Raw genomic sequence first — 24,861 nt, forward strand, 5'->3', positions numbered from 1 at the left:
GTCCCAGGCACTACGGTAATACTATTAACAGTAACAGTACTCAATGGCAAAACTCCCATTGACTATAATGAGGTTAGGACTTCACAGTAAAATTTTTTTACTCAGCCTGCTAATTGTGCACACAGCTATTCTCTGTGACCATGTGTACCTGTCACTGTAACTCTCCTTTCATCCTCCCTGCACTGTTTCCTCTTACCCTGTTAAACCCACGTCACATCTTGTTTTAGGCCTCAGTCCTGTAACCTACTCCACACAGGCAGACCCCATAGTGTACATGGAGTACCATTGGGGGCTTCATGTTGGCACAGGTGTCTACCAACATAGATCCAGTTGCAGGATCAGAGTCATAGAATTATAAAATCTTTAGGAGCGGGACTATCTCTTATGTATTTGAATAGCAGTTAGTACAGTTCCAATTGAGTCCTCTTGGCACTACTTAATACGTTATTTTTATTATGATAATGACTTTGCAGTGGAATACAAAATATTGTAATGCTTTAAAATTGTTCATGGAGATTCACATCTCAGCAAAGCAAACCTAAAATAACTGAATTAGCAGGATACTGCATAGCTCTGCAGTTTGTCCCTGGTATCACTCCACATACTTGTAAACTAAACATTTTTAAATGAAGTAAGAGGGAGCATTTTCATTATTCTGTTACAAAAATTTACATTTTACTTCTTAGATATTATAATTCCCCCATGGGTTACACATTCATGCTAACAAAATGGTGGTTCTTTGTTCTATATCCAGTCATTCCTTGAAGTTCCCGAAAGGGTGACACTGAAATCTCGTCTCATGTCAGGTTCTCTAAGATCTATATGAGGAATAAAAGGCCCTCTGAGAAATTTTAACTTCATCTTATTATCCATTATATTAATTAATCTATGGAAACAGAAAATTTTGCATGTTTATGGTACAGTCATCTAACAGCTGAAGTTGCAAGTTGGATATGATTTTTTATATTCAATTATTATTCATTTGTAACCTAGTCTCCCTAAGGCGACTCAGACTATAAGTATATGAGTTAGATACTCAAGGAATGCCCTGTTTCTTTCATTTTGTAAATCTCACGAAGACAATACAGCATATTAGCTATCTGTGTGCAGGATTAACAGTAAGTAAAACAAATAAGCCATACCATTTCATTTCCATTTGATGCATATTTTAAGACTACAGTGCACAGGAAATATTTTGAAATGAATAAATCTTACTGATTTATTATCTTACTCCAAAGATTGCATTAGGCCAAAAGAGACCATATTATTTCTGTAACTGTTTTAAATCAAGAATATGATACTGAAGCCAGAACTATAATCCAGTAAAACTGGATACAATCTTGGAAAATCATAGAAGGCATTAGAAAATACTTTGGGGGATTGAGAGATCACTTTCATCTTTATCTATAGTCACAATCTGTATTGTAAACACTTTGAAATGCTAGTTAAGGAGGAGCTGTTGGTGGGTGATGGGTTATCCTTTTCAGCCAAGTTTCTTAAACTGATAAGGGCTTGTGTACATGAACATTTAATTTGTGGCAAGCTGGGGTATGAATCTACCTCCACTAGCCTGCCGTGTACTAACTCTCCCTGTGAACCCTTGACACACACTAACAGTTAGTGCATTTTGAAAAGACCCTTGATTGAAATGGGATTAGATTAAAGCACATTAATGAATTGTTAGTACGTGTCATCAGGATTCCCCAAGGACAGTGAATGCTCAGCAGGCTAGTACGGAGTAGACTGCCATGAACTAAATGTTTGTGTAGACCACTTTATTCGGTACTGGGCTGTACTATGCTGGTAGAGTTAAAGTAGTTCAGCCCCCAGTATGGATGCAGTTAAACCGGTATAAAAGTGCTTATGTAGGTTGTAGCTTATTCCCATATGGAAAAGGAAAAAAGATATACAGCTATAAGGCACCTTTATACTGGTATAACTGCATGCACATTAGCGGTTGTACTGTTATAATTGTTTTGGTTAAAATCACATCCCTAACTGACATTAATACTGGTACAAGATCTTTGTGTTGGCCAAGCCTAATGTAGCAAGTGAGAAATATAGCAAGCAAGGTGCTAGCCCATTTGTTAAGCCCCTTGTCTTGAAATCACAGGGGCCATACTGTTCAGATTTGAGAGGTTTTTTCCAAATAGCGTTGACTCATCCATACATTTTCTTAAATGTGACATAACAAAACAACCACCCATTAATACTTTGCATGTTTATAGAACATTCCATGACTAATATAAAAATATTATATAAACATGAATTGAGCTTTACAACAGCTCCATGAGATACCCATTTTGCTGAAAGGGAAATTGAGGCAAGGAAGTTAAATGACTTAATTCAAGTCACAAAGAATCACTGGCAGAAACAGTAATATAAACCAGGTACCCTATTTCCCAATTCTCTGTACTAATTACTATATCATGTTGCCTCCCTAAACCACAATAGATTAGAATATAAATTAGAGTGTGAAAATACTGCATGTAATGCTCTCTTCCCAGCAATGTCTTTCACAGTTAAAGTGGGTTTAATTGCACACTCAGTTATGAATAAGGTAAGTTTACCATGAAGGTATCCTTTTCATGAAACGTTACTGAGACAATTTTTACTGACAATAATAAAAAAATGAATGCAATTCCTTTAAAAAACACCAATACAAAACCTACAAACATTGTGACATTTTATAGCATAGAGTACATTGATTAGACTCAGAGGTGACTGCATTTCACTGGGGAATGAAATAACATTGTCTTTTTCTTCTGCTCCATAGTTCTGGCCTTTTTAGTGTGCATGACATAGAATCATACGGAAAGGAGGATGCCATCTAGCTCTTAAGTGCTAAATACAGGTGGTCAAATATTTTTCATCCAAAACATTTTTTGACAGAAAGTAGCAATTTCATAAAATTTTCATTTTATTTTATTTAAAAACAAAATAAAATAAATTTTGAAACTGAAAATGTTTCACTTCCTCAAGTTGGTCAGTTTTTCAACGAAAATCTGAAATGTTTTCAGGAATTTTTTTTTAGGAAATTTAGAACTGGAACTTTTTGACCAGCTCTAGTGCTAAGTGATTTTAACTCCTGTTAATTATAGGCACTTACCATCTCACAGAATTGGATTTTTAGGATGAAATCCTTGCTGTTGACTTCAGTGAGGACAGGATTTCACCTTTGGGTCATGATCCTATGCCCTTTGGCACGTGTTTAATTTGACTACTGTTAGTGCTTTTGATTTCAGCAGCACTAATCAGGGCTTTAGACTGTTTGGAGCCAGTGTTGTCTTGTCCCCTATATTTGTAAAGCACCATGTGAATCATCGTATTATATGAAAAATTGAATGATACAGTGGAAGTAGTTAAATTCCACGTTTTGGAAGATCCTGCTGTTTCCAGTGATATTCCTGACATCTATAATTGGAAATTAACCTTCACGCGGTGGAATTCTTCAGAAATCTAGAACTTACGTGTGCCAGATGTAGCTCTTGTCTGTTAAGTGCTTTGGGGTTTTTCTAGATAAAGGTGTTAGAGTGTGTCAGTGTACAGCTGTCATATCACCAAGCATAATCCAACGGTTGAGTCTTTTTACGGGGAGAATTTTCTCAGTTAAGAAAGCTTTAAAGTAAAACTGTTTTTGTAACAGAAAAAAAAAAGCATTCTTTCAGACAAAAAGGCCCAGTCAGGCAGAAGCATTAAGCATTACACTTTTGTCATTCTGGTTTTCCTTGGCCAGTTCTGGTCGGGTTCAGTGTCTCACACCATCACTATAGTGTCTAAATGCCTGAGTCTCCATAGTTACCATAATTGAACTGATTGCTGCTATCCTCTGTTATTTCTTCATTGACTCTCCAGTGTAGGGCCTGATCTAATGCTCACAGAAGTCAATGGAAAAGCTCAATGAGCCTTGGATCAGGTTCTTAGGCACTTAGCATCTGGCTGAATAATCAGTTAGGAGCCTGCCTCATTACCTATCCCTTTTCATCTTTTCTCATATAAAGGAAGCAAGTGAGTAAAACAGGGAATTAACTTTTCGCATATTGGTGTATTTGAACTCTCAGTGAGTTATTAATTATTATTATATTTGTTCATTTTTTAGTTATTGGCATGGTATCATCAGATGTGGAAAAAATGTATGAATTTCATTTCATTGGAGAAATGAACTGATTGAGCAGAATATAGTGTCAGCATTGCAGCACCTTCTACCACAAAGAGAAGCCTAAGTCCACCCAGTTGTAATACATCCCTTCTCTTTTCTCTTTAGGTCTGTCAGTTTGTGGTTTCTGTGAATGGACTCAATGTTCTCCATGTGGACTACAGGACAGTGAGCAATCTCATTCTGACTGGCCCTCGAACTATTGTCATGGAAGTGATGGAGGAATTAGACTCCTGAGAAGGAAATTTCTTCACTGGAAGCTGTGAATAGAAATAGAGGAACCAATGCAAAGCCAAACAACACAAGGGGGCGAAACCTTGCCTTCTCTGACTAGATTATTTTGCCTTTCAGGTGCTTTCCCCTTCAGTTAACTATAGTATCTGTGGTTCATATGCTAAGAAGTGAACAGTATATACCAGCACGTTATCATTTAGGAACTGATCCTGCAAACTGTCCTGCTGAAGACAAGGATCAGGTCTTTAGTTGTCAATCCAGTTGTATCTGTTGGGATGGTATTCTACTTAAAAGTAACTTCCCTTGCCATTCAACCATTTGATCAAAATACTTAAAAAGAGGAAGGAAATGAAGCTGCTCTCTGATAAAGACTTTCCATACGGTTGGCATGGTATATGAATGTTAGTGAACTCCTCTTCATGTAATTTAGGGGTGTCCAAAGTGCATCCCTGGGAAAGTGCTGCTCCCTCCCTGTAATCGAGTGACGAGAAAGCTGATCAGCTTCAGGCATGTGTCAGTGAACTCAAACAACTAGCAGACAACATTAAAATGCATACATATGAAAAAAAATGTTCCCTTTCTGTGGAAGGCAGTGAATTACCAGAAATGGGTAGTCCTATAAAAACCTGCAGCAAGTGTTCTATGAAGGAAAATACAAGAGCACACAAATGTTATAGGTGTGCATTAATTTTTCATTTTAAAAATATAGCCTCTGAAAACCAGGCCTCTTATCTAGAGGTCTAAGTACGGATTTAGGAGCCCAAGTTTGAAAATTTTGCACTGTATAGTTTAGACAAAAGGTATATATGGCTCTTTGTCTCCTGGTAACTTGTCAGTGTGGTTTTTAATCACTAAGTTTGGTTATCCTTGGTATCAGAACAATGATAACATTTTAGAGAGCTGAAGTCAGATAATCACAATGTTGGTATTAGCATATGGTACAGTACACTTCAAATTGAAGCAATGCACTTGAATGTGTCCTTGATTATCAGTATTTTCAAAGCATTAAATGCTTGAAAACTACAGATGTGCCACATAAAACATTTGACACTATTATTAATAAAACATATTTAACTGACTCTTCCTCATTTTAAAATCAAGCAGGAATTTGTGGTTGAATTTGTAAAAAAATATTTTTAAAATGTACATATACTTTACTGAATCTAAATTACTTCTCAAATCTGTGATAACTGGAGTGCCATAGTTAAGTCTCTTGAAATGAGATTAATTGAATGTATATAGTCTTATTCACAAAACATAAATATGTATATCTACAGATTGTAGGCATTCTGGTACTGTTCAGTTTATATTCAGTAATACCTTTTTTAATTAAAGAAATGAAAGCTTGCCCTTCAGTGTGAGAATACCCCAAAATGTTAATTACCTGTTTTTGGTATTTTTACCTACTAATAGCTTTGACTATGCTCATATTAAGAAATTGTCCTCATCACAGATTGTTCTTGCAATATGATTTTCACTCACTCAGATATTTGCACAGGCTCCATCAAAAATGTGATAAGATTTTGAGTTCATATGAGCTTGCAACATCATAAGTGAAATTGTATGTTTGCTTGTTTTTTAAGCATGGCAGAGACTTTTATGGCTGACTCAATGAAAATTCCTCATAATTTCTTCATGTTTATCAGTGCAAGGAGATCTTAAATGCATCTGAGAATACTATCCTTATACTAACCCTGTATAAAAGCCTTGTATTTGTGGGATTCTTTTAACTTGTCACTGTATCACAGTTGCTTATTTCTTATAACACAGAAGAAGAATGCTTGTATACATCTAGCACCTTCATCAGACCACACTAATATATTGCTAGTTCCATAACACTCAGTGCAACTAAAATAAATAGGTTGCTGCAAAGCGGTTTGAATATAATTTCCATGCTGCATAATGTTATGTGATATGGCACTAACAGAGTATTTAGGGCTTTGTTCAGCTTCAAATGAACTCTGTTAAAAGGAGTAGGATGAAGTCCCAGAGAAGTTGCTAATATGATGTGATGGCTCCTATCCAGAGTATATAGGAAAGGCAAGTATTTGTGGAAGCATTGCTAATTTGTTATTTTTTTTACTTCTCTTTAAATAACTTCTAAATGTTAGGATGGGCTAAATATTAAAATATGAAGGGTTCTTTTACAGAGAATGACTACTATTTTGCTAATACCAGCATGGCTCTTGTATTTTACGTCCCTTGATGTAGTTAATATTCTGCTACCACTTCCCTGTGTCCTCCAGGCAATTATGAAACTGGGTCAGAATGTAGCTTCATAATGCAATATAGAGAGCTCTTGAGTTGAATAAGAAGGGAATGAAATGGGGAAAAAGGGGAGCTTTGTGCATATCCTTATAGATAGAATATGGCATTTTAATTCATGAAATACATTAATTTCTGTTGCAGTTTGAATGCCATTTCTTACCTGCCATTTAATGGCAATTTCCATATTGTTTTCTAAGCTTGATTTGTGATCCAGATTTAAATAACTTCTTTCCCTCTTTTTTAGTGTTGAGATGTTTAAAATTATGTACATATTTGAGCTGTACAATTTCTTAAAGCTATTGATGAGATTTTTAAAACAACAACTATGATGTGTATATGTGGTGCTCCCAAATTCGGCGGCAATTGACGGGAGAAATGCAAGCTACATAGAGTAGCTTGTGTGTCTCCCGTCAACTTCCTAACTCCTACTTACCGCAGTGTCTTCACTTCGCTGCGCCAACAGGAAATGCACTTCTGTTGACACACTGTTACTCCACCTGGCAGAAGTGGATTAATAGCGTCGATTTCCAGGTCGATTGAGCAGGTCTCCACTTTCACTCAATCGATCCGGATAAATCGATCTGACAGTCTAGACATAGCCTTAGATTAGAATGTGTTCCAGCTACACACTGTGATGTGCTTACTCACACTGAGTGACATCCTGGCCACATGGAACTCAATGGCAAACTTGCAATGACTTCAGTGAGGCCAGGATTTCAGCCATTATATAGAACTTTACTACATGTGAAATGCCATTGAAATCAGTGGGATTATGGAACTGCCAACCATGAGTGAAAGTATCACATCTGGCCCATAGCAACTAACGTGTAATGAAAAGACAGAGGGGCAGATTGTCACTTGGTCTACACTGTCATAGTTCAGTTGGAGCAGAGACAATTTATGCCAGTTGAGGATCAGCCCCACTGAGCAGTGATGCTCAATATCATCAGTTACTGGAACAGTCTCAAGAGTTAGTGTGAAATATCGAGATCTCACACAAATACAAATTTGCCCAATGAGCTAAAATGGTCTTGTAAATCTTGTGACTGTCTAGTAAACGTCAAAGATCTTGTGATATAAACAGACATATATAATTAGTATGTACATGTACATTTGGCAAGTCTTTTACAGAAAGACTAATGGAATGTTAATATCTGTATAGTGTGCTAGGCAAATTATTAAAATAGTTGAGCACTAATTGGAGCACGAATTCAATATGATGCCATTTATACACTGCTTTAATTCTGAGTACAATAGATGTAATTTATAGGCACCTACTTAAAGGGCCAAATTCCAATATGCTTACTTGTGTTGAACAACACGTAGTCCCATTGAAGTGATTGGGATCACTGTTCACCATAAGTATATCCGAGTCTCACCTTATCTATTTTAGGGCCTCATAGAAGTTGAAGATCCAGTGCTCAGAACTGAAATGAGACAGCACATATGCACAGCTATATTAAAGGGACTCTAAGGGGCCTGTCCTATCACATCTTTTTCCATGGAAACATACCTACAGGATGAGGTTGGGAGGAAATGTCTTCAAGATTTCACTAATAGAGAGTCTTCTAAATTATTCTCCCATTCACTGGGGCAGATCCCTGGACCCAAAGAAAGCACTTTGAAGTTTAAGGGGAGAGGGGAATGGTGACTGACCTCCTTATCCATCCACCTAAGAATCTGTATATGGAAGTTTCCTTTTGCCATAGATCAAGGAGGCCTATTCTAACTACAGGGAAATGCTGTAGTAATCTTAGCTAAAACCATGTGGGTAATTGTTAACATTTTAAAGGCATCCTTGCTAAGTAAAATTATTTTAATTTTACATATAGAGAAATGGAGACAGATGTTAAATGATTTGTCTAAGGCCATAGAGGGAGAAAGCTTGGGAACTCCTTCCTCCCAGTTAAATGCTTAAGAAAGACTGAACTATACCTCTCTCTCAAGATGGTGATATCCTATCTTTTTACAATAAACAGAGCCACCAACCTATCATGAATATTACAGTTGTTTAAAATTGGAACAATCTTTCATATTTCGCAGCTGCTTTAAAAACAAATTGCACAATGCTTTTTTCTCCTGTACATGGAAAATGTTCAAATAAAATGTATAATTCATACAGATAAATCTAGAGTGCATTACGGAGAAGTGAATTTAAATATGAAATGACTTTAAAAATTTTGTAAATGGAAAGAAAGCTTTATAAATTATTTTTACCTTTTTTTTTTTAGGCTGAGCCACTAATGCTAGGGAATATTTAAGAGTTTCATAGCACTTAATTTAACCTCAAAATCAGATTATAACACAAGATTCCTTTTTTGCTAGATTTAAATATTTAATGCTTATGTTTGTAATTCCTAAATATTTGAATGAACATTTTTAGGTTAGAAAAAAAAATATCCACCCCAAAATGAGTGTCCTGTAAAGTGTAGGCAAAGTTACAGCATTACATATCTAAATCCATATTTTCAGTGGGAGCAGAGTGGGCTCAGCACCTCTGAAAATCAGGCTAATTTATTATGTGCCTCCATATCTAGTTAGATGACTAGCTTTGGGCAGATACATTTGGAAATGATCACCATGTAATCTCTACTGTGAGCAGCAGTGTCGCATTCTTATAATATCATGTTTAATACGGCTTCTTTATCCCCATCAGTTCTCATTAATATACTGTACAATAGCTTTTCTCTGATTGGTCATTGTACTGTGAAATGATCATGGTTGTGTTCACAATTTATATGTGATTGGAGCTGACGGAACCTGGGGAGAACCGTCGTCTCTGTTTATTTTTACAACCTTCTGAAGAACTTTCATCTCAGAAGGGTTCATGCAGAGGGGCTTTCCATGGTGTTGGGGACCAGGAGAGTAGGCAGGGAAGCCTGTGCTCTCCTCCTTCCAAAGATTTATGGGCACACTTAACAAGCTTTTCTGACAGTAGAAAAGTTACTTAGACCCCAATTCCTGCCTTTTGGTTCCAGCCCTAAAATAAGTTCTTGAATCCATTAGCATTGTCTGGCTTCTCTACCTCTCGGTGTTCTGGTTTTTGACTGACTCTTCATTGTGAGTAAAAATAAATAATGGCCATTAGCTTATGATGAGCTTGCAGTGCTTTATCTATCAGAGCTGAAATATCATGTAAACAGATGGCTGTAGTGCTAGTATCAAATGATGTGTCATATGCATGATGTAAACCCCAAAACCTAGATAGGAGAATAAAATTGAACTTGTACATTATAATATGGCACCAAATTCATTCCTGCTGTAAGAAAGTATTGCCCACCTTAACACCAGAACTCACTTTGATTAATAAACTACCATATAAGCTGTAGGTCTTGTAGATTTTCTGTGGTCATTTGTAAAGTGAGAGCTCAAAAAAGTTTGTTCCTCTTTTCCAGTTGGAAAAGAGCCCAAAAAAATCTAGGCAACAGAAATGCACATAAACTCTTTGGTCTGTTACTTCATGTTTTTGTTACACAATAGTGTTAAACAATCATTTAAAGGTCTTTCTCTCTTGCATTGCTGGAGCACAGCCTCAAATGCAGTCAATTATGAGCTATAGGGATGCTCTCAAGTACTGCAGTGCAGCATTGGTGAAGTGAATGGGGCTGCAGAAGAGTAAACAACAGAAGTTGGTCTTTCAATTTTTTCCTTCCCCTCTTTGATTTTCTAATACTGTCTTATAAACAAAGTATTTTTCTCTCCCTATTTCATTCTGTTCATTTAAGAACCATGAGCTTTTCCGTCTTATGTTTCTAATGGAGGTTGAGATTAACAGAACTCGTTTACTTTCCTGTTTGTCGCAGCATGACTGAGAATAATGGGTCTCACCATACAATCTTTTCTTGGTCAATACTCTCAATGAGTCTTCCCAGGGGAGTTTTGTCCAAGTAAATATGGCATTATTGTGCCCAGAACTAGTTCACTGCTTCTGCAGAAAACAAACAGCAAACAGCCATTCTTTTTGTGTAAGCTTACTGTTATTTGGCTAACTTGTTTTAAAATTCCACTTATGTTGTAAATATAAATCAACAAGAACGTAGAATCCCGAGGGAAAGTTTTATGGCACAGTAGGTCAAATTTTTATCTTATGATGCTTACTTGATAGTATCTAGAGGAGAGTGTAGCAGAAGTTATACTTCTTGGTTCAGTGAAGCAGGATGTATTTTTTTAAAATCATAGTGCTACCCCACAAAGTATACTGTTTAAAAAGAGTCTCCTTCATTATGTTATGGTATATTTAAAACTTTTTTTTTAAATCTAAGAAGTCAGAAATAATTTGCTTTTAAAATAATATTTTAGCATATTGGAATAAGAACAAATAGACACAAATAGAGGGACTGATTCAATTCCCATTAAAGTCACCGGAGTTTTGCGGTTGATTTTAATGGAAGCTGAAGGGCCCTTCATTATTTGTTAGCAGAGCACATCCCGTGAAGAGCTAAATGTTCTCAGCTTGCAAGAGGTGCTTAGCAGCTTCCAGGATCAGGTCCCAAGCTAGCTGGGTTTTGTTAAATGTACCAGCATCCCTACTTTACCCCCAAAGTATTTCTCTAAATGGGATAAGATTATCTCAAAACTATTTTAAACATTGCAGAATGAAACTGATCTGTTCGGGTATGCAGAATAGGTTTATGAAAGAATACAATAGTATTTATAAAAAAAATATGTTTTCTTTGACTGGCTAGCATTATCAGATCACTGGCTCACCTGAATTTAAGGGTGAAGTGGTAAGACTTTTTTATCCTGCTCATCTACCAGATATTGTAGAAAAATTAAAAAACAAACCAAAAACCAAGACAAAAAACTGTGCTTTTCTCCTATTTACACACCAAAACTGCTAATATCTAATGTGACAAAAGTGCCATTTATAAAATGATTTTTTTAGTTATATGGTGTAAGTTTGCTAGTAAAATCTGCATTAAAAAGCTTTTACTGTTTTATTCAGCATCACTATATGTGCTTCTGTGATTGTTGTATATCATTTGTGCTTCTTATAGACTTCTTATCAAAGAGTTATTGCTAAGCCTGCCTCGTGGCGGCAGTCTATGATCAGTCCCAGACTCCATGTGAATATAAATCCAATTGATTTCATCACCTAATTGGCTGGAAACAGTATTTTTCCCTTCTGGCTTAGCTGGGAATTTTTTTTCGAAGATGAAGGCACATAAAATATTTTCCTTAACTCTCACTGGACTGTAAACTCCTATGAAAAGGAGCACATGGCCCAAGGTTTCTAAGATACCTTGCTAAACATTACTATACAGCAATGACATTGACATAAGTAAAGGCAAATTGCCCATCTTATTTTAGGCTGGCTGATACCTAATGTCTACTGGTTATCAATATTCTGAATTATTCTAGGTTTTGCAATTCTAAGGACGACCTGTTGAGTGCGGCCCAATGTAGCGTCAGCTCTCTCAGTCTGCAGACAGCCTGAAACAAACATCGCAGAAGTGCTAACTTCCTCCATTCATCTAATTTTAATATTAACTCAGAAACCTAATGATCACAATTTAATACCATCATAGTTAAATTGTTTTGCTTCTGATAGTTTCATTGGAAACATCCAGCAAATGTCCAGCTATGTCTTGACCCTCTACGTACAGTTTCAATAGGATATCTACTCTGTTTTCCCAGATCCCTACTATCTGTGATGAACCTGCAGGCTTCTGAGGCTGGTTATTGAGTGAATGTTCTTCTCTCTTTCCTTCATAGCAGCTGCTTGTGAAGTCTTGCTTTCAGCTGCAAGAGGCTCCCTCTAGAGCTCATGCTCCTGCCAAACTTCACGGGCCAAAGCCAAAGTTCACTGAAGTCAATGTAAATACTCCGATTCACTGCAGTGAACTTTGGATCAGGCCCAAAGTCTCCAGAGGGGTGTACAACTGTTATATATGGCGTGTGGGAGGATGTTGAGGCACAACGGAATGTCAAGTTATGCAAGCAGCTACATATTGTACAGAGAACATGATGTTTATTTAAGCAAGTACTGAAACCACAAAGACAGCCTGCAGTTTGTAGAAAATTGCACCTTTTAAATGCAGTAAATAAGACACTCAGCTCAGGGCTTGATGATAGTTGATACACCTCTTCCTAGTGCCTTGGCAAACATTAGGAAACCAACAGGTGTTTCAAAATAAAATTGCAAATAGATGATGACTTTTGAAAGTGTTTACACTATCTTTAGTTAAATAGGTGGAACTCACAAAAGAGACAAGCTGTCATACATACATTAAGGTCAGATATTCTACATGAATGTGAGAATATAAAAAGGGAGGTTCTTTCCGTTTGAAAGGAAATGATTTGTGAATTGCATCCATACACAGCAGAGATTTCTGCAGGTGTGTAATTTTATGCAAATAAGTAGCTCAGCAGAGCCACTCATATGCATAAAGCTATGGACATGCTTAAATCATTATAGGAACTCAGATTACAGGCCTCAATTTTTTCTTAATTGATTAAGTAATATTGGTTTATTGTTTGAAATAGTCAAGAGAATAGATAAATGGACAACATCAGAATAAAAAATATTTCAAGCCAGCTTCTGATCATAATTACACTGGTGTAAATCAGGAATAATTCCATTCGCTTCATTGGAATTACTCCTGTTTTCACAAGTATAGATGAGTTCAGAATCTGGGCCTGTATTTGACAAGCTGATAGTATGAGGGACAGAAGGAGAAAATGCATATTTAGAGGGAGATTTTGTACACCTGAGCTGGTGTCATACACAGGATGCAGCCTCATGAGTTTCTTCCCAAGCATTACTTAACAGTGCAAGTACTACAATTTATTTGAATATCATGATAATATAATTTATTCCTGGGAGGAAGAAAAAAATGAGGACAAAAAACAGCAGTGAGTGCTTGTGTAGCTACAGTGTGAATAGATTCTTACATTAGGTCACCTGATGTGTAATATCAGGCCACTTTTATGTAGGTATCTAAACACAGATTTAGGACCCTAACTTTTAGGAATGCAGGTTTTAAAATATTAGGCCAAATTCCAGTAGTAGGATCCTTACTGTTGGGGATGATGCACTGACCAGAAACAGTCCAGCTTTTTTTTTTTTAAGCTCCCAGATTGAGTTTGCAGGTTTAGTTGTTAGACAAAATGATGGGGGAAGATTTTCAAAGACTCAGTGTCAGGTAGGCATCTAAGTTCCCATTGAAAATCAATAGGAGTCAGATCCCTAACCCACTTAAGTGATTTTAAAAATGCTACCTGACATCGTTTTTCTTGTATATTGAGCAAATTTGATATGGGAGTTATTGAGAAACAATAAATATGGGGCTGCACAGTGCTATATATAATTATATGTCAGACCAGAATTGTATTTTAACTTCTGTGGGTTTCTGCCTTTGAAATCGCTGAATGGTTTTGCAATATCAGTTGGCAAATTATGTTTTAAACATGTGCCTTGTAACACGGGGACTGGTTGGGCCCCATCATTGCAGCCCTTCCTCAGGCCCAGGCTTGGAGGAAGGCCACTGCACCTTCCAAAAAGGGGAACATTAGCATCTGGATACATTGCAGTCCAGGCCCTCAGGCAGAGCGGGCGAGCAAGCAGTCTATTGCCCCTGTCACAGCCACGACTGTGGCTGTCCCTGGGCCACTTCCTCCCCATATCCCCAGGTACCTGTATCGGTAGGATCCTCGGTGTCACTGGGGTACACAGCCCACGGCAGGCTTGCCAGTCCATCTGCATCCACAGGCGGCAAGGCGGGCAGCTCCTCCGCAAGGGGCAGCTCCTCCGCGAGGGGCAGCTCCTCCGCGAGGGGCAGCTCCTCCGCAAGGGGCAGCTCCTCCAGGTCACAGGGCTCAGGGGATGGCTTGGCCTCAGGCAGCTCCTCCAGGTCAGGTCCGGCCTCAGGGCGGATCTCCCAGCCCTCAGGCTCAGGGGACTCAGTCCAGTTACTGGGGCCCAGGCCCACTCCTTGGGGCTGGTAGGCCTAGGCCAGTCTAGGGGTCCCGGAGGCCCTATCCAACCCTTGGGGCTTGGTCACTTGGGCCATCCCCAGGTCCTAGGCTTTGGAAGGCACTCACTTGGGGTAGCAGCCCAGCTGGGTTCATGCCTTCACTGCAGCCAGCAAAACAACACATCTGCCTCCAGCAGCCACCTGTCCATCAGTGAGCTGGCCTCCTTTTTATACCCTCAGCCCTGGCTGAGGTTCCACCCCTCTGTTGCCGGATTGGCCGGCCGGCGGGACCTATCACTGGTCAGCTTCCCGGTTGCCGGGCAGACTGGTCGGCCGGCCCTTTTTCTACCTGCTTTGGGCGTTGTGGCCCTTCCTCAGGCCCATGCTCGGGGGAAGACCACTGCACCTTCCTACATGCCTATATAAAAATGTTGGAACAGTAGGAAGTCCATAGATAGATAAGGTTGCAGCAGGGATTCAGCCTTATGGTTAGAAAGTCTAAATACTGAAATAGGTTGCAAAGGAAAGTTTGTGGATTCCCCATCAGTGGAGGTTTTTAAGAACAAGTTTGAAAAACACCTGTTGGGATGGTCTAGGTAAACCTCAGTGCGAGGTTGTGGGGTGGATTAAATGAGCTCTCAAGGTCCTTCTAGCCCTACAGTTCTCTGATTTGATTGTTTGTAATTAGTGGTACATAATAAAAGGGATGGTCCATAATAAAAGGCCAGTAGTGACTGTTTAAAATTGGCAAATACTAGTGAAGGACTTCATAGTTTCAGCAAACTTCTTTATTTCAACACTGCAACCTTGGGGAGTGCTGCAAACATGACTTTTTAGCTGTGCTGTAAGAAGAGCGCAGATTGGAATGATGGTTGGATCTTTTTCAGGGTCCAGATCCTGCAAACACTGGCTCAGGTGCTTAACGTTAAGCTTGTAAGAAAACCAAAAGCTTTCAAAATGTTATCTGCTCCTTGAAATCTAATACTGTCACAGCTTCTACAGGTGTCTCATTCTTTGTTCTAATACCCTGTAAACGTCTTTATTCTTAAATCATGAGAGTATGCCTTGGGAGCATAGCTTTTTTATTCCCAGCTATTTATTTAAGACAGAGATAAATGCTTTCCTTTTGCCTCTATTTTTTTGGTTCTGTTGTGCCTTTGCGTTACTTTATCAGGCGCAGTGGGTTACCCAAGCACTGAATTCCTCAGGTGCGTATTCTGTTAGCCTGTGCAGAGTGGAAGCTTTGCTTCCTACTTGTCCGTTTTCTGGTAGCTACTAGCACTAGCCAGGAGCAGTGCTCACACTCAGGGCAATGCAAGGGTTGCAGTTGTGGCTGACCCTTGTATGGGGGAGTAAGTCCTGTGACGCTGTGCTCTACACCTGCTAGTGAACAGAGAGGAGGGCAGCCCAAAGCTGCTTGAGAACTCCAGACTAGAAGCTCTGGAAGCTCTTTAGGGAAGGGAGCTCTCCGCTGGCATCTGCTGCTCAGCAAGGGGAACAACTGAACGGGCCAGGCCTCATTTGCATTTCTGTTAAGTGACGTTTTGGGGCATTTGGGTCACAATTCAGCAGTTTTCAGGTTTGAACATAATAAAACATTATCATCCCTGTCGGGTAACAAAAGAGTAAGAGAACTGCACCCAGGGTCCCTGGGGTGAGGGGTCATGCAGCCTGGCCTGGTTGGCCAGAGGAGCCTGGATAAAATTGGGGAGGGGAGGGAGAAGGAGTGTGTATTTTCTGATGGGAGTGCCTTGTTGGTGGGGAAAGGAGTTACTAAGGGTGGGTCTACACTTAAAAGGCTACAGCGACGCTGCTGCAGTGCTTCAGTGAAGACGCTACGTCAATCCACCTCCACAAGAGAAGCGCTCCCGTTGATGTAGCGCTGTCTACACCAGGGTTAGGTCAGTATAACACTGGCTTTTTCATACTTCTGAGCGATGTAGTTATACCAATGTAAATTTATAGTGTAGACCTGACCTGATTCCTATTTGAATATTCAGCACAGAGCTGCGGTGGCTTAGGCTGACGTTACAGTAAGCAGTAACTCTAGCTGAGAGTTTCCCTAAACAGCACCAATGCTATAAACCTGTCAGCTGGGTGAGGTGGTAGAGTCCTTGGAGCAGCCCAGGCAACACTTCACTTACAGGTTGGAGACAGGCCTGTGTGAATTTTTGGACGCTGCCAGCCCTGGATAACAAACTGAGTGAAGATCAGGAGAGGAGGGAGGTTGCTAATGCTAGAAGGCACTGCCTTGTTAGCCATTCACAGCCATGATAGGAAGACTGAGGTTAAGACTCGCCAAGACGCCACTGGGGGTGGGAGTCTTGCCTAGGTATTGTTGGTTGGTTGATAATTGCTAGCTTTCCCAAGTTTGTTCTGCTGCCCCTACGCTAAAGAGTTCTCTTTGCTTTAAACCCCTGGACGCAGTACTTGTGAGCGGGGAACTAGTGCCTCCCAAGGGCACCTAGGCTAGGTCATTAAGTTTTCCTAGGTTTCCGGGTGGGGTTTGAACTGGTGGGGGTCAAGTTTTCAGAAGACCCCCGAGATAAGTGAACCTGACCCTTTTTTGCTACTGCCTGGCAGAAAGGTCAAAGGGGCTACAAAGGGAAAAAAGAAAAGAGTACCTCAATTCCATAAGCACCTGCACTGGGGCTGGTTACTATCTGTATCTTGGTGTTAGCTTTAAACAACAAGAAAAAACCTGCCCTTTTAAAATTTTAACTAGAGTTGGCCCTGTGCCATGTACTTCAGATCTGAGCTTCCCCTAATGTTTCCTTTGCATTTGGGGCTGGGTTTGGTTCTGCCTGTGAGATAGATATGGTCTAGGGTAGAAGTTCAGAACTGGGTTCAAAGTTCTCCAAAGCTCTGGGTGTGTGGCTCTGGAATTTTGGCTTGGAACAATCTCTAACAGAAGCCTCTTTCTTCTCCTAACAGAAAAGTTTCTGTGAATTGGCTTTGATAATCAGAGCAAAGCCTTTCTTGAAGATTACTGACCATAGCAGCATTCCTTGTAGTCATTCATTGACTCTTGCAAAGCAGCCGGCGTCTTAAAAATCAAAGCTTTTAAATATTCTACATGTCCTTGATTTTTATCAGTGACAATGCTGAACTTTGACACTGAGATTCTAGAGAGCTGGAGATCTGTTTGGTCCCTGTGACAGTAAAAGTGAATGTTGTGTGATGCTGCCCCCTGTTGCTAGTTACTTGTGATTTATTTTTTAAAAAAAGAGCTTTTAAGTTGACTATGCTGGAAGTCCCCCTTTTCATACCTGCTAGGTTAAATATGGTTTGGTTGGTAGCTAGAACATTTTGAAGAAATAATGAGATACTTGAGTGTTTTTTGCACAGACAGGAAACTTACTGCATAAGTTTAAAAAAAAACCCTAACGTATAAAAAATGCAAAACAAGTCAACATTGATATGTCATGGCTGTTTCTGCGTGTCATAGTTGCCACAACAATCGTAGCTGGTTTCCAGACAAGCAAATCTAAAGTTTGGATAAGCGAGGACATGTGGAACTGTGTAAAAAAAAGGAAACAAGCCAAAGTGCAAACATCAACTGCTTACAAACACCTCCAGAAAAAGCAGCAGCAAAAGAACTGTATAAAACAAAAGACAGAGTAATAAAAAGCAGAGGGGGGAAGACAAAAGGAAGTACATGGATAACGTCCCCAAAGAAGCTGAAACGTCTGCTGAAATAGGAGATGAGACCTTTCTGAGCTGTTAAAGTGCTTTTATTACCTGGCAAGTTTACACCAGCCAGAGGGCCTGTCAAAGATAAACAAGGAAAGACTTAAACAACAGAAAAAAAACAAAGAGTGATGGGCAGAGGGCTTTCAAGAGATGCTGAACAGATCTCAATAAAATCACTGAAATCGTCTACAAAACACAGGAGCAGGAAAAGTCTCCAGAACAATGGAAAAAATGGCATTATAGTCCAAACACCAAATAAAAGTGACATAGGAAACTTCAATAACAGGCAAAGTGTTGCACTTCTTTCTGTGAGAGGCAAAGTTTTCTGCTGTATCATCTTGAATATTAGACGGGAAATGGTTGAGGTGAACTTAAGGGAAGAGCAGGTTGGCTTTGACCCAGAAGATCTTGTGTCAACCAGATTTTCGCCTGAAGAATAATCATCAAAGAGAGCATTGAACAGCAAAAAACACACATCTGCGTTCTCTGTCCGCTACTGCTTAGCATTGTCATTGACTTCGTTCTGAGAAAGCGTAGGTGGATATGACACTGGTGATGCTTAGCTGTACAGCAGTACACTAAAAGATCTAGATTTTCTGACTGCACAGCTCTATGTGACAGCTCAACCAAAGTGCAATAAAGACTGAAATACTGTCCAGCCCTGCAAAAAAAGATGGAGTTAAAAATGTATTTAAAAAAAACTAACTTGTTTTCAATTTCTAAAAATACAAAATAAACAACTGCCAATTAACAATGGATTATGTTTTTAAAATCTGTGTATCTGAGAAGTAGTGCTTGTGTCGTGCCAGAGGCTGGTACATTCAGGGAGTTGATTCAGAGTGGAAACAGACAAGAGTCTCATACTTAGGGCAGTGGTAGCAAAAATGCCTCATCCTCAGTGCCCCTGGGAAGCAACACAAAGGCATAAGTGGCAGGAAATAAACCCAGGTTACTGTTTAGCTAATATGCCAGATAATATAGATAGTGAGGGATTCACAAGGGAGAAGTTTGGGAACAGGAAAAGTAAAGCTTCTGGGGTTTTTTTTCTCTTGGTTTATTTTGGGTAAGGAAAATTGATCAAAGGAAACTGCCAAAAGAATAGACTAAAAACATCCTCCAAACTGAATAAGTAGCAGTTGGAGGAGCAGTGTGTAGCTTGTGAATCAGACACTGAAGGGAAAACCATTGAGGAATTGAGACTTGCTTTGCTCATGGAGCAAGAGAAGATGCGTGCAGGCACAACCCACAGGGAAACAGCCCTGTGCACAGAGCTGACCAGGATGGAGATGGCTAAAGCAGAGAAACAACAAGAATACCAGATGTGGGTGGCCACAGAAAAAAGGGCAGAGGATGAGAGAGACCAAGCAGCCCACCAAAGAGTACTGGAGCTAGAAGACAAAAAGTACAAAGCCTGAGAAGCACTAACCCTAGAGGGGTAAAAAGGCAGCAGGCTCTGAGAATACCAGACTTAAAAAACTGATCCCTTCTCCTCAGGGATCACACAGCTGGGACAAGCTGTCTGCCTTATAGAGAGACTGAATGCACTGAAGAATATCTAACCATCTTTGAAAGAATATGCATGGTATGAACTGGGAATGACTGTCCTACTCCCCAAATTGACTGACTGGCAAAACTCTGGAAGTACTTAGCCTGACTTGCATCCATATCACTATGAAATATATTCAGTTCAAGGAGCCGGTGTTTAAAAAGGTTTCAGATTACTCCAGTGCCATATCACCTCAAATTCAGAAACCTCACAAAGATTGATAAACTAAGTCATGGGGAATATGTGTATAAAATGGTAGATTATCTTGAGAAAATAGATAAAGAGCAAAGGGACAGAAATGCCTGACAAGCCAGCAAAGCTGTTTGCTAAGGAGCAGCTCTTTCAGTGAAAGCAGCTGTATGAGAGAACTCTGACATCAATGGAAGCAGCTGTCTTCTATATACGTGCGAGACTATTCAGCCAGTGCAAGTCCTAGAGGGAAGGACAGAAACCTGGCATAAAAAGAGATTCATGGTTAGTTTCCCCCCCAGGAACAAAGTCCCTGTGACCCCAGTACTGGTCTCCTCTTAGTAACCAGACCCCAGCCCAAGAGGAAGGCCCAAGAAAGTGTTATGTAACCCTTCTGCCAAGTGGAGTCAGCAGCAACAAGAGCTGGGTTCACTATCTAGGGGTTCCTCTTAACCATACAAAATAGATTTGGCTCAAGCCCCCCACTCAGAAATCTGGCACCTGCAGGAGGCAGTAATTCCCCACTCACAAGCACTGAGTCTGTGTATAACAAAAGAAAATGTTTGTTGCAAGGGAACCGAGTATTAACTGGGGAAAACACCACCACCACAGTTCAAAAGCATGTGAACATAAGTAAACCCCCACCCCACAGTGCATGGGGCAGTGTCCTTCGCCTCAGTTGCCCACCTGCAGTGTGAAAGTCCAAGAAGCCTACATCCGTTTAACATGACACTCCTCTTTCCCTCTGCTGCACCCCTCTCTGGTGGCTGTTCTGAGCTAGCGAAGACACAGAGTTCAGAGGTGCATTCACGTGGGTCCAGTTCTCACACCTGACCGGGGGAGGAGGGAGGCAAGTGTTGAGTAATGCCACCACGACTGCTACCACCTCTTCAACTGGCTCACTTGCTGCCCTTATATCTACAGCTGCTCAATATCACATCTGCAATGCCATGTTTTGAGGCTCCCCCTCTTAGCCCAGCTCTGAGTGATTTCACAGGGTAACGGAGAAACCTCTGTGCTACTGCCTCTTTGTTGTCTTTCAGTGCAACCTATCCCCAGACCATCTCTAAGGCTTAGCGTGTAGACCTGCTCCTCAGTGATTTCTGCTCTAGTACCACTGAATGGAAACAAGGACTCTCCACTGAGTCCAATCAGCTCTCTTTAAACACCAGAGATGGGAGGGTCAAATGGTGTCTAGGACTCATTAGGCAGAGTCCACACCAGGAGCTAGGAACATCTGACCCCCACCTCTCATCGTCAGGGGGGATTTGGCATCCTTACCACTGCTTGGCTTGGTTTAGGGTGACCCCCCTCAATCAGGGCATGCTAAGTTCACTTCTGGTGCTCTTTACTCATACAACAAGCATGACAACATTTCATTACCTGGCCTTCATAACCCAACACCAGCCAAAATTAGACCTGCTTTGCCAAAGTGACTCTGCAAAGCACTGAGGGTATAAAAGCAAGGCCTGTAGAGCTGCCCAGTAGCTAGCCTCTCAATACTGCCACCCAGCAGCAGCTGTAACCAGCCTGCACTCCACTGCCCATGACCCACTGTGGACACAGTCCATGGGAAGTCCTGCCTCCAAGGTCTCACAAAGATGTCAGGGCTTTGTGTCAGGGCTCCTGATTGGCTCCCCACCCTATATAAACCTGAGGGGCCTTCGAGGAAGGTCCAGGCAACAGTGTGGTTCTCCTGTAGCTGCCACGACCATTTCTGCTCCTGAGCTCTTGGCCTTGACCTTGACCTTGACCTCAGCTTAATTTGGATTTTGCTTCTTGACCTGGAACCTGAAACTACTCTGACTGTTGGTATTGACTCTGGCCAGGAACCTGGCTATGAACTCCTCTGCTACTCCCGTGGTCATGATGGCCCTTGTTATGATCCTAACAATCTGTCTGCTGAACACCTAGGAAGAATAGGGGTGTCTGTGCAAGAATGGTCTGCTCCTGAAGGCTTTTCCTCCACTTCATCACTAGACATCAGGGAAGAGCTCATTCAGGCCCTGCTTACAGTTACTTATCTGGGTCCCTTGGTCACATGAAAAGGCCCCAAGTAGGAGAGCTCCAAATTCACTCCTTGATCTGGCCAGGTTAATGCAGTTACCCTCGAGTCAAGTGGTGGTAGAGAGAGTTCTGGAAGATACCTGAAAATAGACAGAGTTTATTTAAAAAAAAAAAAAAAAGGTAAATGCTAAAGTGTGCCAGAGGTGGTGAGACACTCATGCTCAGAGTTCCCTAGACAGAAGAGATGTGATTCAGGAGAGTGATATGCTCCCAGGGAAGGAGGTAAAACTTCTAGTTGTAGGACAGTTTAAAACCCTGGTGCCCTTAGCCTGCATTGAATTGAGTGGGGGCGCTTAAGGGGTACTTCAAAGGTGGGAGATCTTATGACTTCACCAGTTGCTGTGTTTGTTAGCAATGACAGAATAATTAACCTGTAGCAAAAGGGAATGTGCGGAGGAGGAAGGAGAAGCCTTCATCCTCTTATTGGCAGAGAATAGCAATGGGTCACAAGGGAAGCAGGAGAAGGAGTCCTTCTTCCTGCTTGCAACCCTTCTCCAGGCAAGTCACAGCCAAGTGGAGTTTGCTGCAGAACAAAGTGTAGACCAGAGACTGTAAAGGAACCCAGACACAGTAAAGTCCTGGATAGAAAGAACGAGGGGAGGCTCTTAATGTTACTAGCCCACAATTGTCATTGTGCAGGCTGCTTGGGAACAGAGAAGACACGAAAGGTTAAAGAAATATGTTATTGGCTCAGTATTCAAAATAAGGTAAAGTGTTAATGAGGGACTTCTGATTTATAAGAAAAAACTTATAGAACATCACAAGGCTTCCTTGCGCCCATTACCTGTAATCAAAGAAGCATTTTTTAGGGTGGCAATGGATATCCTAAACTATTATCCTGCCAACCCCAGAAGGGAAAGAAATACATTTATTGGTCATGGTGGACTTTGGCACCAGACACTCAGAGGCAGTTGCTGTAATAGAGGCTGAAACAGTGGCTGGGGCTCTGTTTTTTATATTTAGTGGATTAGGTTTCCGAAAGGAGATCTTGTCAAATCGTGGGTCAGATTTCATACCTCTTATTTACTGAGTTATGGAAGATGTGTGAGGTAAAGCAACTAAAATCTGCCCCATATTATCCAGAGACAAACAGTTTCAGTGAAAGGTTCAGTGGAACTTCAAAATGTTTGTAAACAGAAGGGAGAGGGACTTGGATGTGATGTTACCCTGTCTGTCGTTTGCTTACGGGGAAGTGCCCCAAGAGTCCACAGGTTCACCCCATTTAACCTTCCTAACAGGAGATAGTCAGAGGGCTCCTGGATCTCATCAAAGGCTCCTGGGTGGGTGGCACCAGGCCAGAGGGGGAGTTGAATAGGTGCAAAAATCTAGGGAAGACTTAAAGACTGTGATGCGAATGGTTCAGCAAAGCTTCACAAAAAGCCAAGCCGCTCATAAAGAGTGGCATGACTTCAGCACCCGTGAGTGATCAGTTGATGTGGGAGATCTAGTGCTGGTGTTCCTTCTTGTAACACGCAGAACTTGTAGAAGGGGCCTTTTGAGGTTGTAGAAAGGGTTAATATTGTTACCTACAATACGCAAAGGCCCCGCAGCAAGGTTACTCCACAGACTGTGGATGTAAACAGGTTAAAGGAGGATCACAAATTGAGAAGTCATTGCTCTCTCGTGAGGTGACACTGTGGCTGATGTGCTGCCTGAAAATCCTCCTCTGCACAGTGTATCATATTTACATTGAGGTGTGTGAAGAGTTTCTAGCTGAAAAGGCAGAGGTTAGGAGCATGATGCAGAGTCACCAGTGGGTATATTCCACCAGACCAGGTCTAACTCATAAAATAGCCCATAAAATTAATGCTCTGGGGCCACAGCCTGTCCTCAGCAGAGCATATCAGATCCCTGGAAAAATGCAGGAGCAAATTCGTAAGGAGATAAAAAGAATGCTGGGCATAGGGATAAATTAAAGGATCACACAGTCCCTGGGTTTCTCCAGGTGTTATGGTTCCCAAAAGGGATGGGACCATAACGTTTGGCGTTGATTACAGAAAGCTTAATGCTGTCACAGTTCCCGATGCATATTGTATGCCCAGAACGGATGATACATTAGTCACTCTAGGCAAGACAAAATACCTGACCATCCAAGAATTAAAATATGTTAGCAAATTCCATTAGACAGCAAAGTGCAGAAAAAAACCCTCATTCATTACTGATTTGTGACTTTTTGAGTTTTTCAGTTTCCTTTTGGATTAATTAATGCAGGAGCCAGATTTCAGAGTCTCGTTAATCAAGTGATAACCGTGTTGGTGGACTTTGCATGGGCCTACGTTGATGATATTGCAATTTTCAGCAATTCCTGGTCAGATCATAAAAACCACTTGGGAACTGTGTTGAAGAGACTCCAAGATGCAGGGCTCACAGTAAAAGGGTCCAAGTGTAAAATAGATTTGGGCACAGTCTATTTTCTGGATCATTGTATAGGAAGGAGACAGATTTCCCCAGATCCCTTAAAGATGGAATTCATTGTTTGGCCTGTGCCCCAAACCAAAAAACACAAGTTCAGTTTTTTATAGGCTTGGCTAACTATTACACCAGGTTTGTAGTTGCTTTCAGCTGCATTGTCGCTGCTATCACAGATGTGTGCAAAAAGACAAAACTGAATAAAGATAGCGTGGATGGCAGCTTGTCAGAAAAGCTTTGATGAGGTAAAGAAAATTCTGTCAGGAAAGTCTGTTGTGGCCAGTCCAGATTTTGACAAAATGTTTGAACTGTGCACTGATGCATTGGACACAGGTCAAGGAGGAGTACTAATGCAAACAGGGGAAGAAACCAAGACTCATCTC

At 40.7% G+C, this 24,861-nt stretch overlaps 1 protein-coding gene across 1 annotated transcript in view; it reads left to right on the forward strand.

The window, feature by feature from the left end:
* DEPTOR (DEP domain containing MTOR interacting protein) overlaps positions 1–9,986 on the forward strand; it is a 98,005-nt gene extending 88,019 nt beyond the window's left edge. The window contains exon 10 of the mRNA XM_067530828.1: positions 4,265–9,986. Coding sequence (XP_067386929.1) covers positions 4,265–4,393 — 129 coding nt within the window. The 3' untranslated portion in view covers positions 4,394–9,986. The remainder of the gene's footprint in view (positions 1–4,264) is intronic.
* Positions 9,987–24,861: the final 14,875 nt, after the last annotated feature.

This window comes from Emydura macquarii, unplaced genomic scaffold, assembly GCF_026122565.2.
Source record: "Emydura macquarii macquarii isolate MOO-44397 ecotype Brisbane River unplaced genomic scaffold, CSIRO-AGI_Emac_v2 contig_369, whole genome shotgun sequence".
Lineage (NCBI taxonomy): Eukaryota > Metazoa > Chordata > Testudines > Chelidae > Emydura > Emydura macquarii.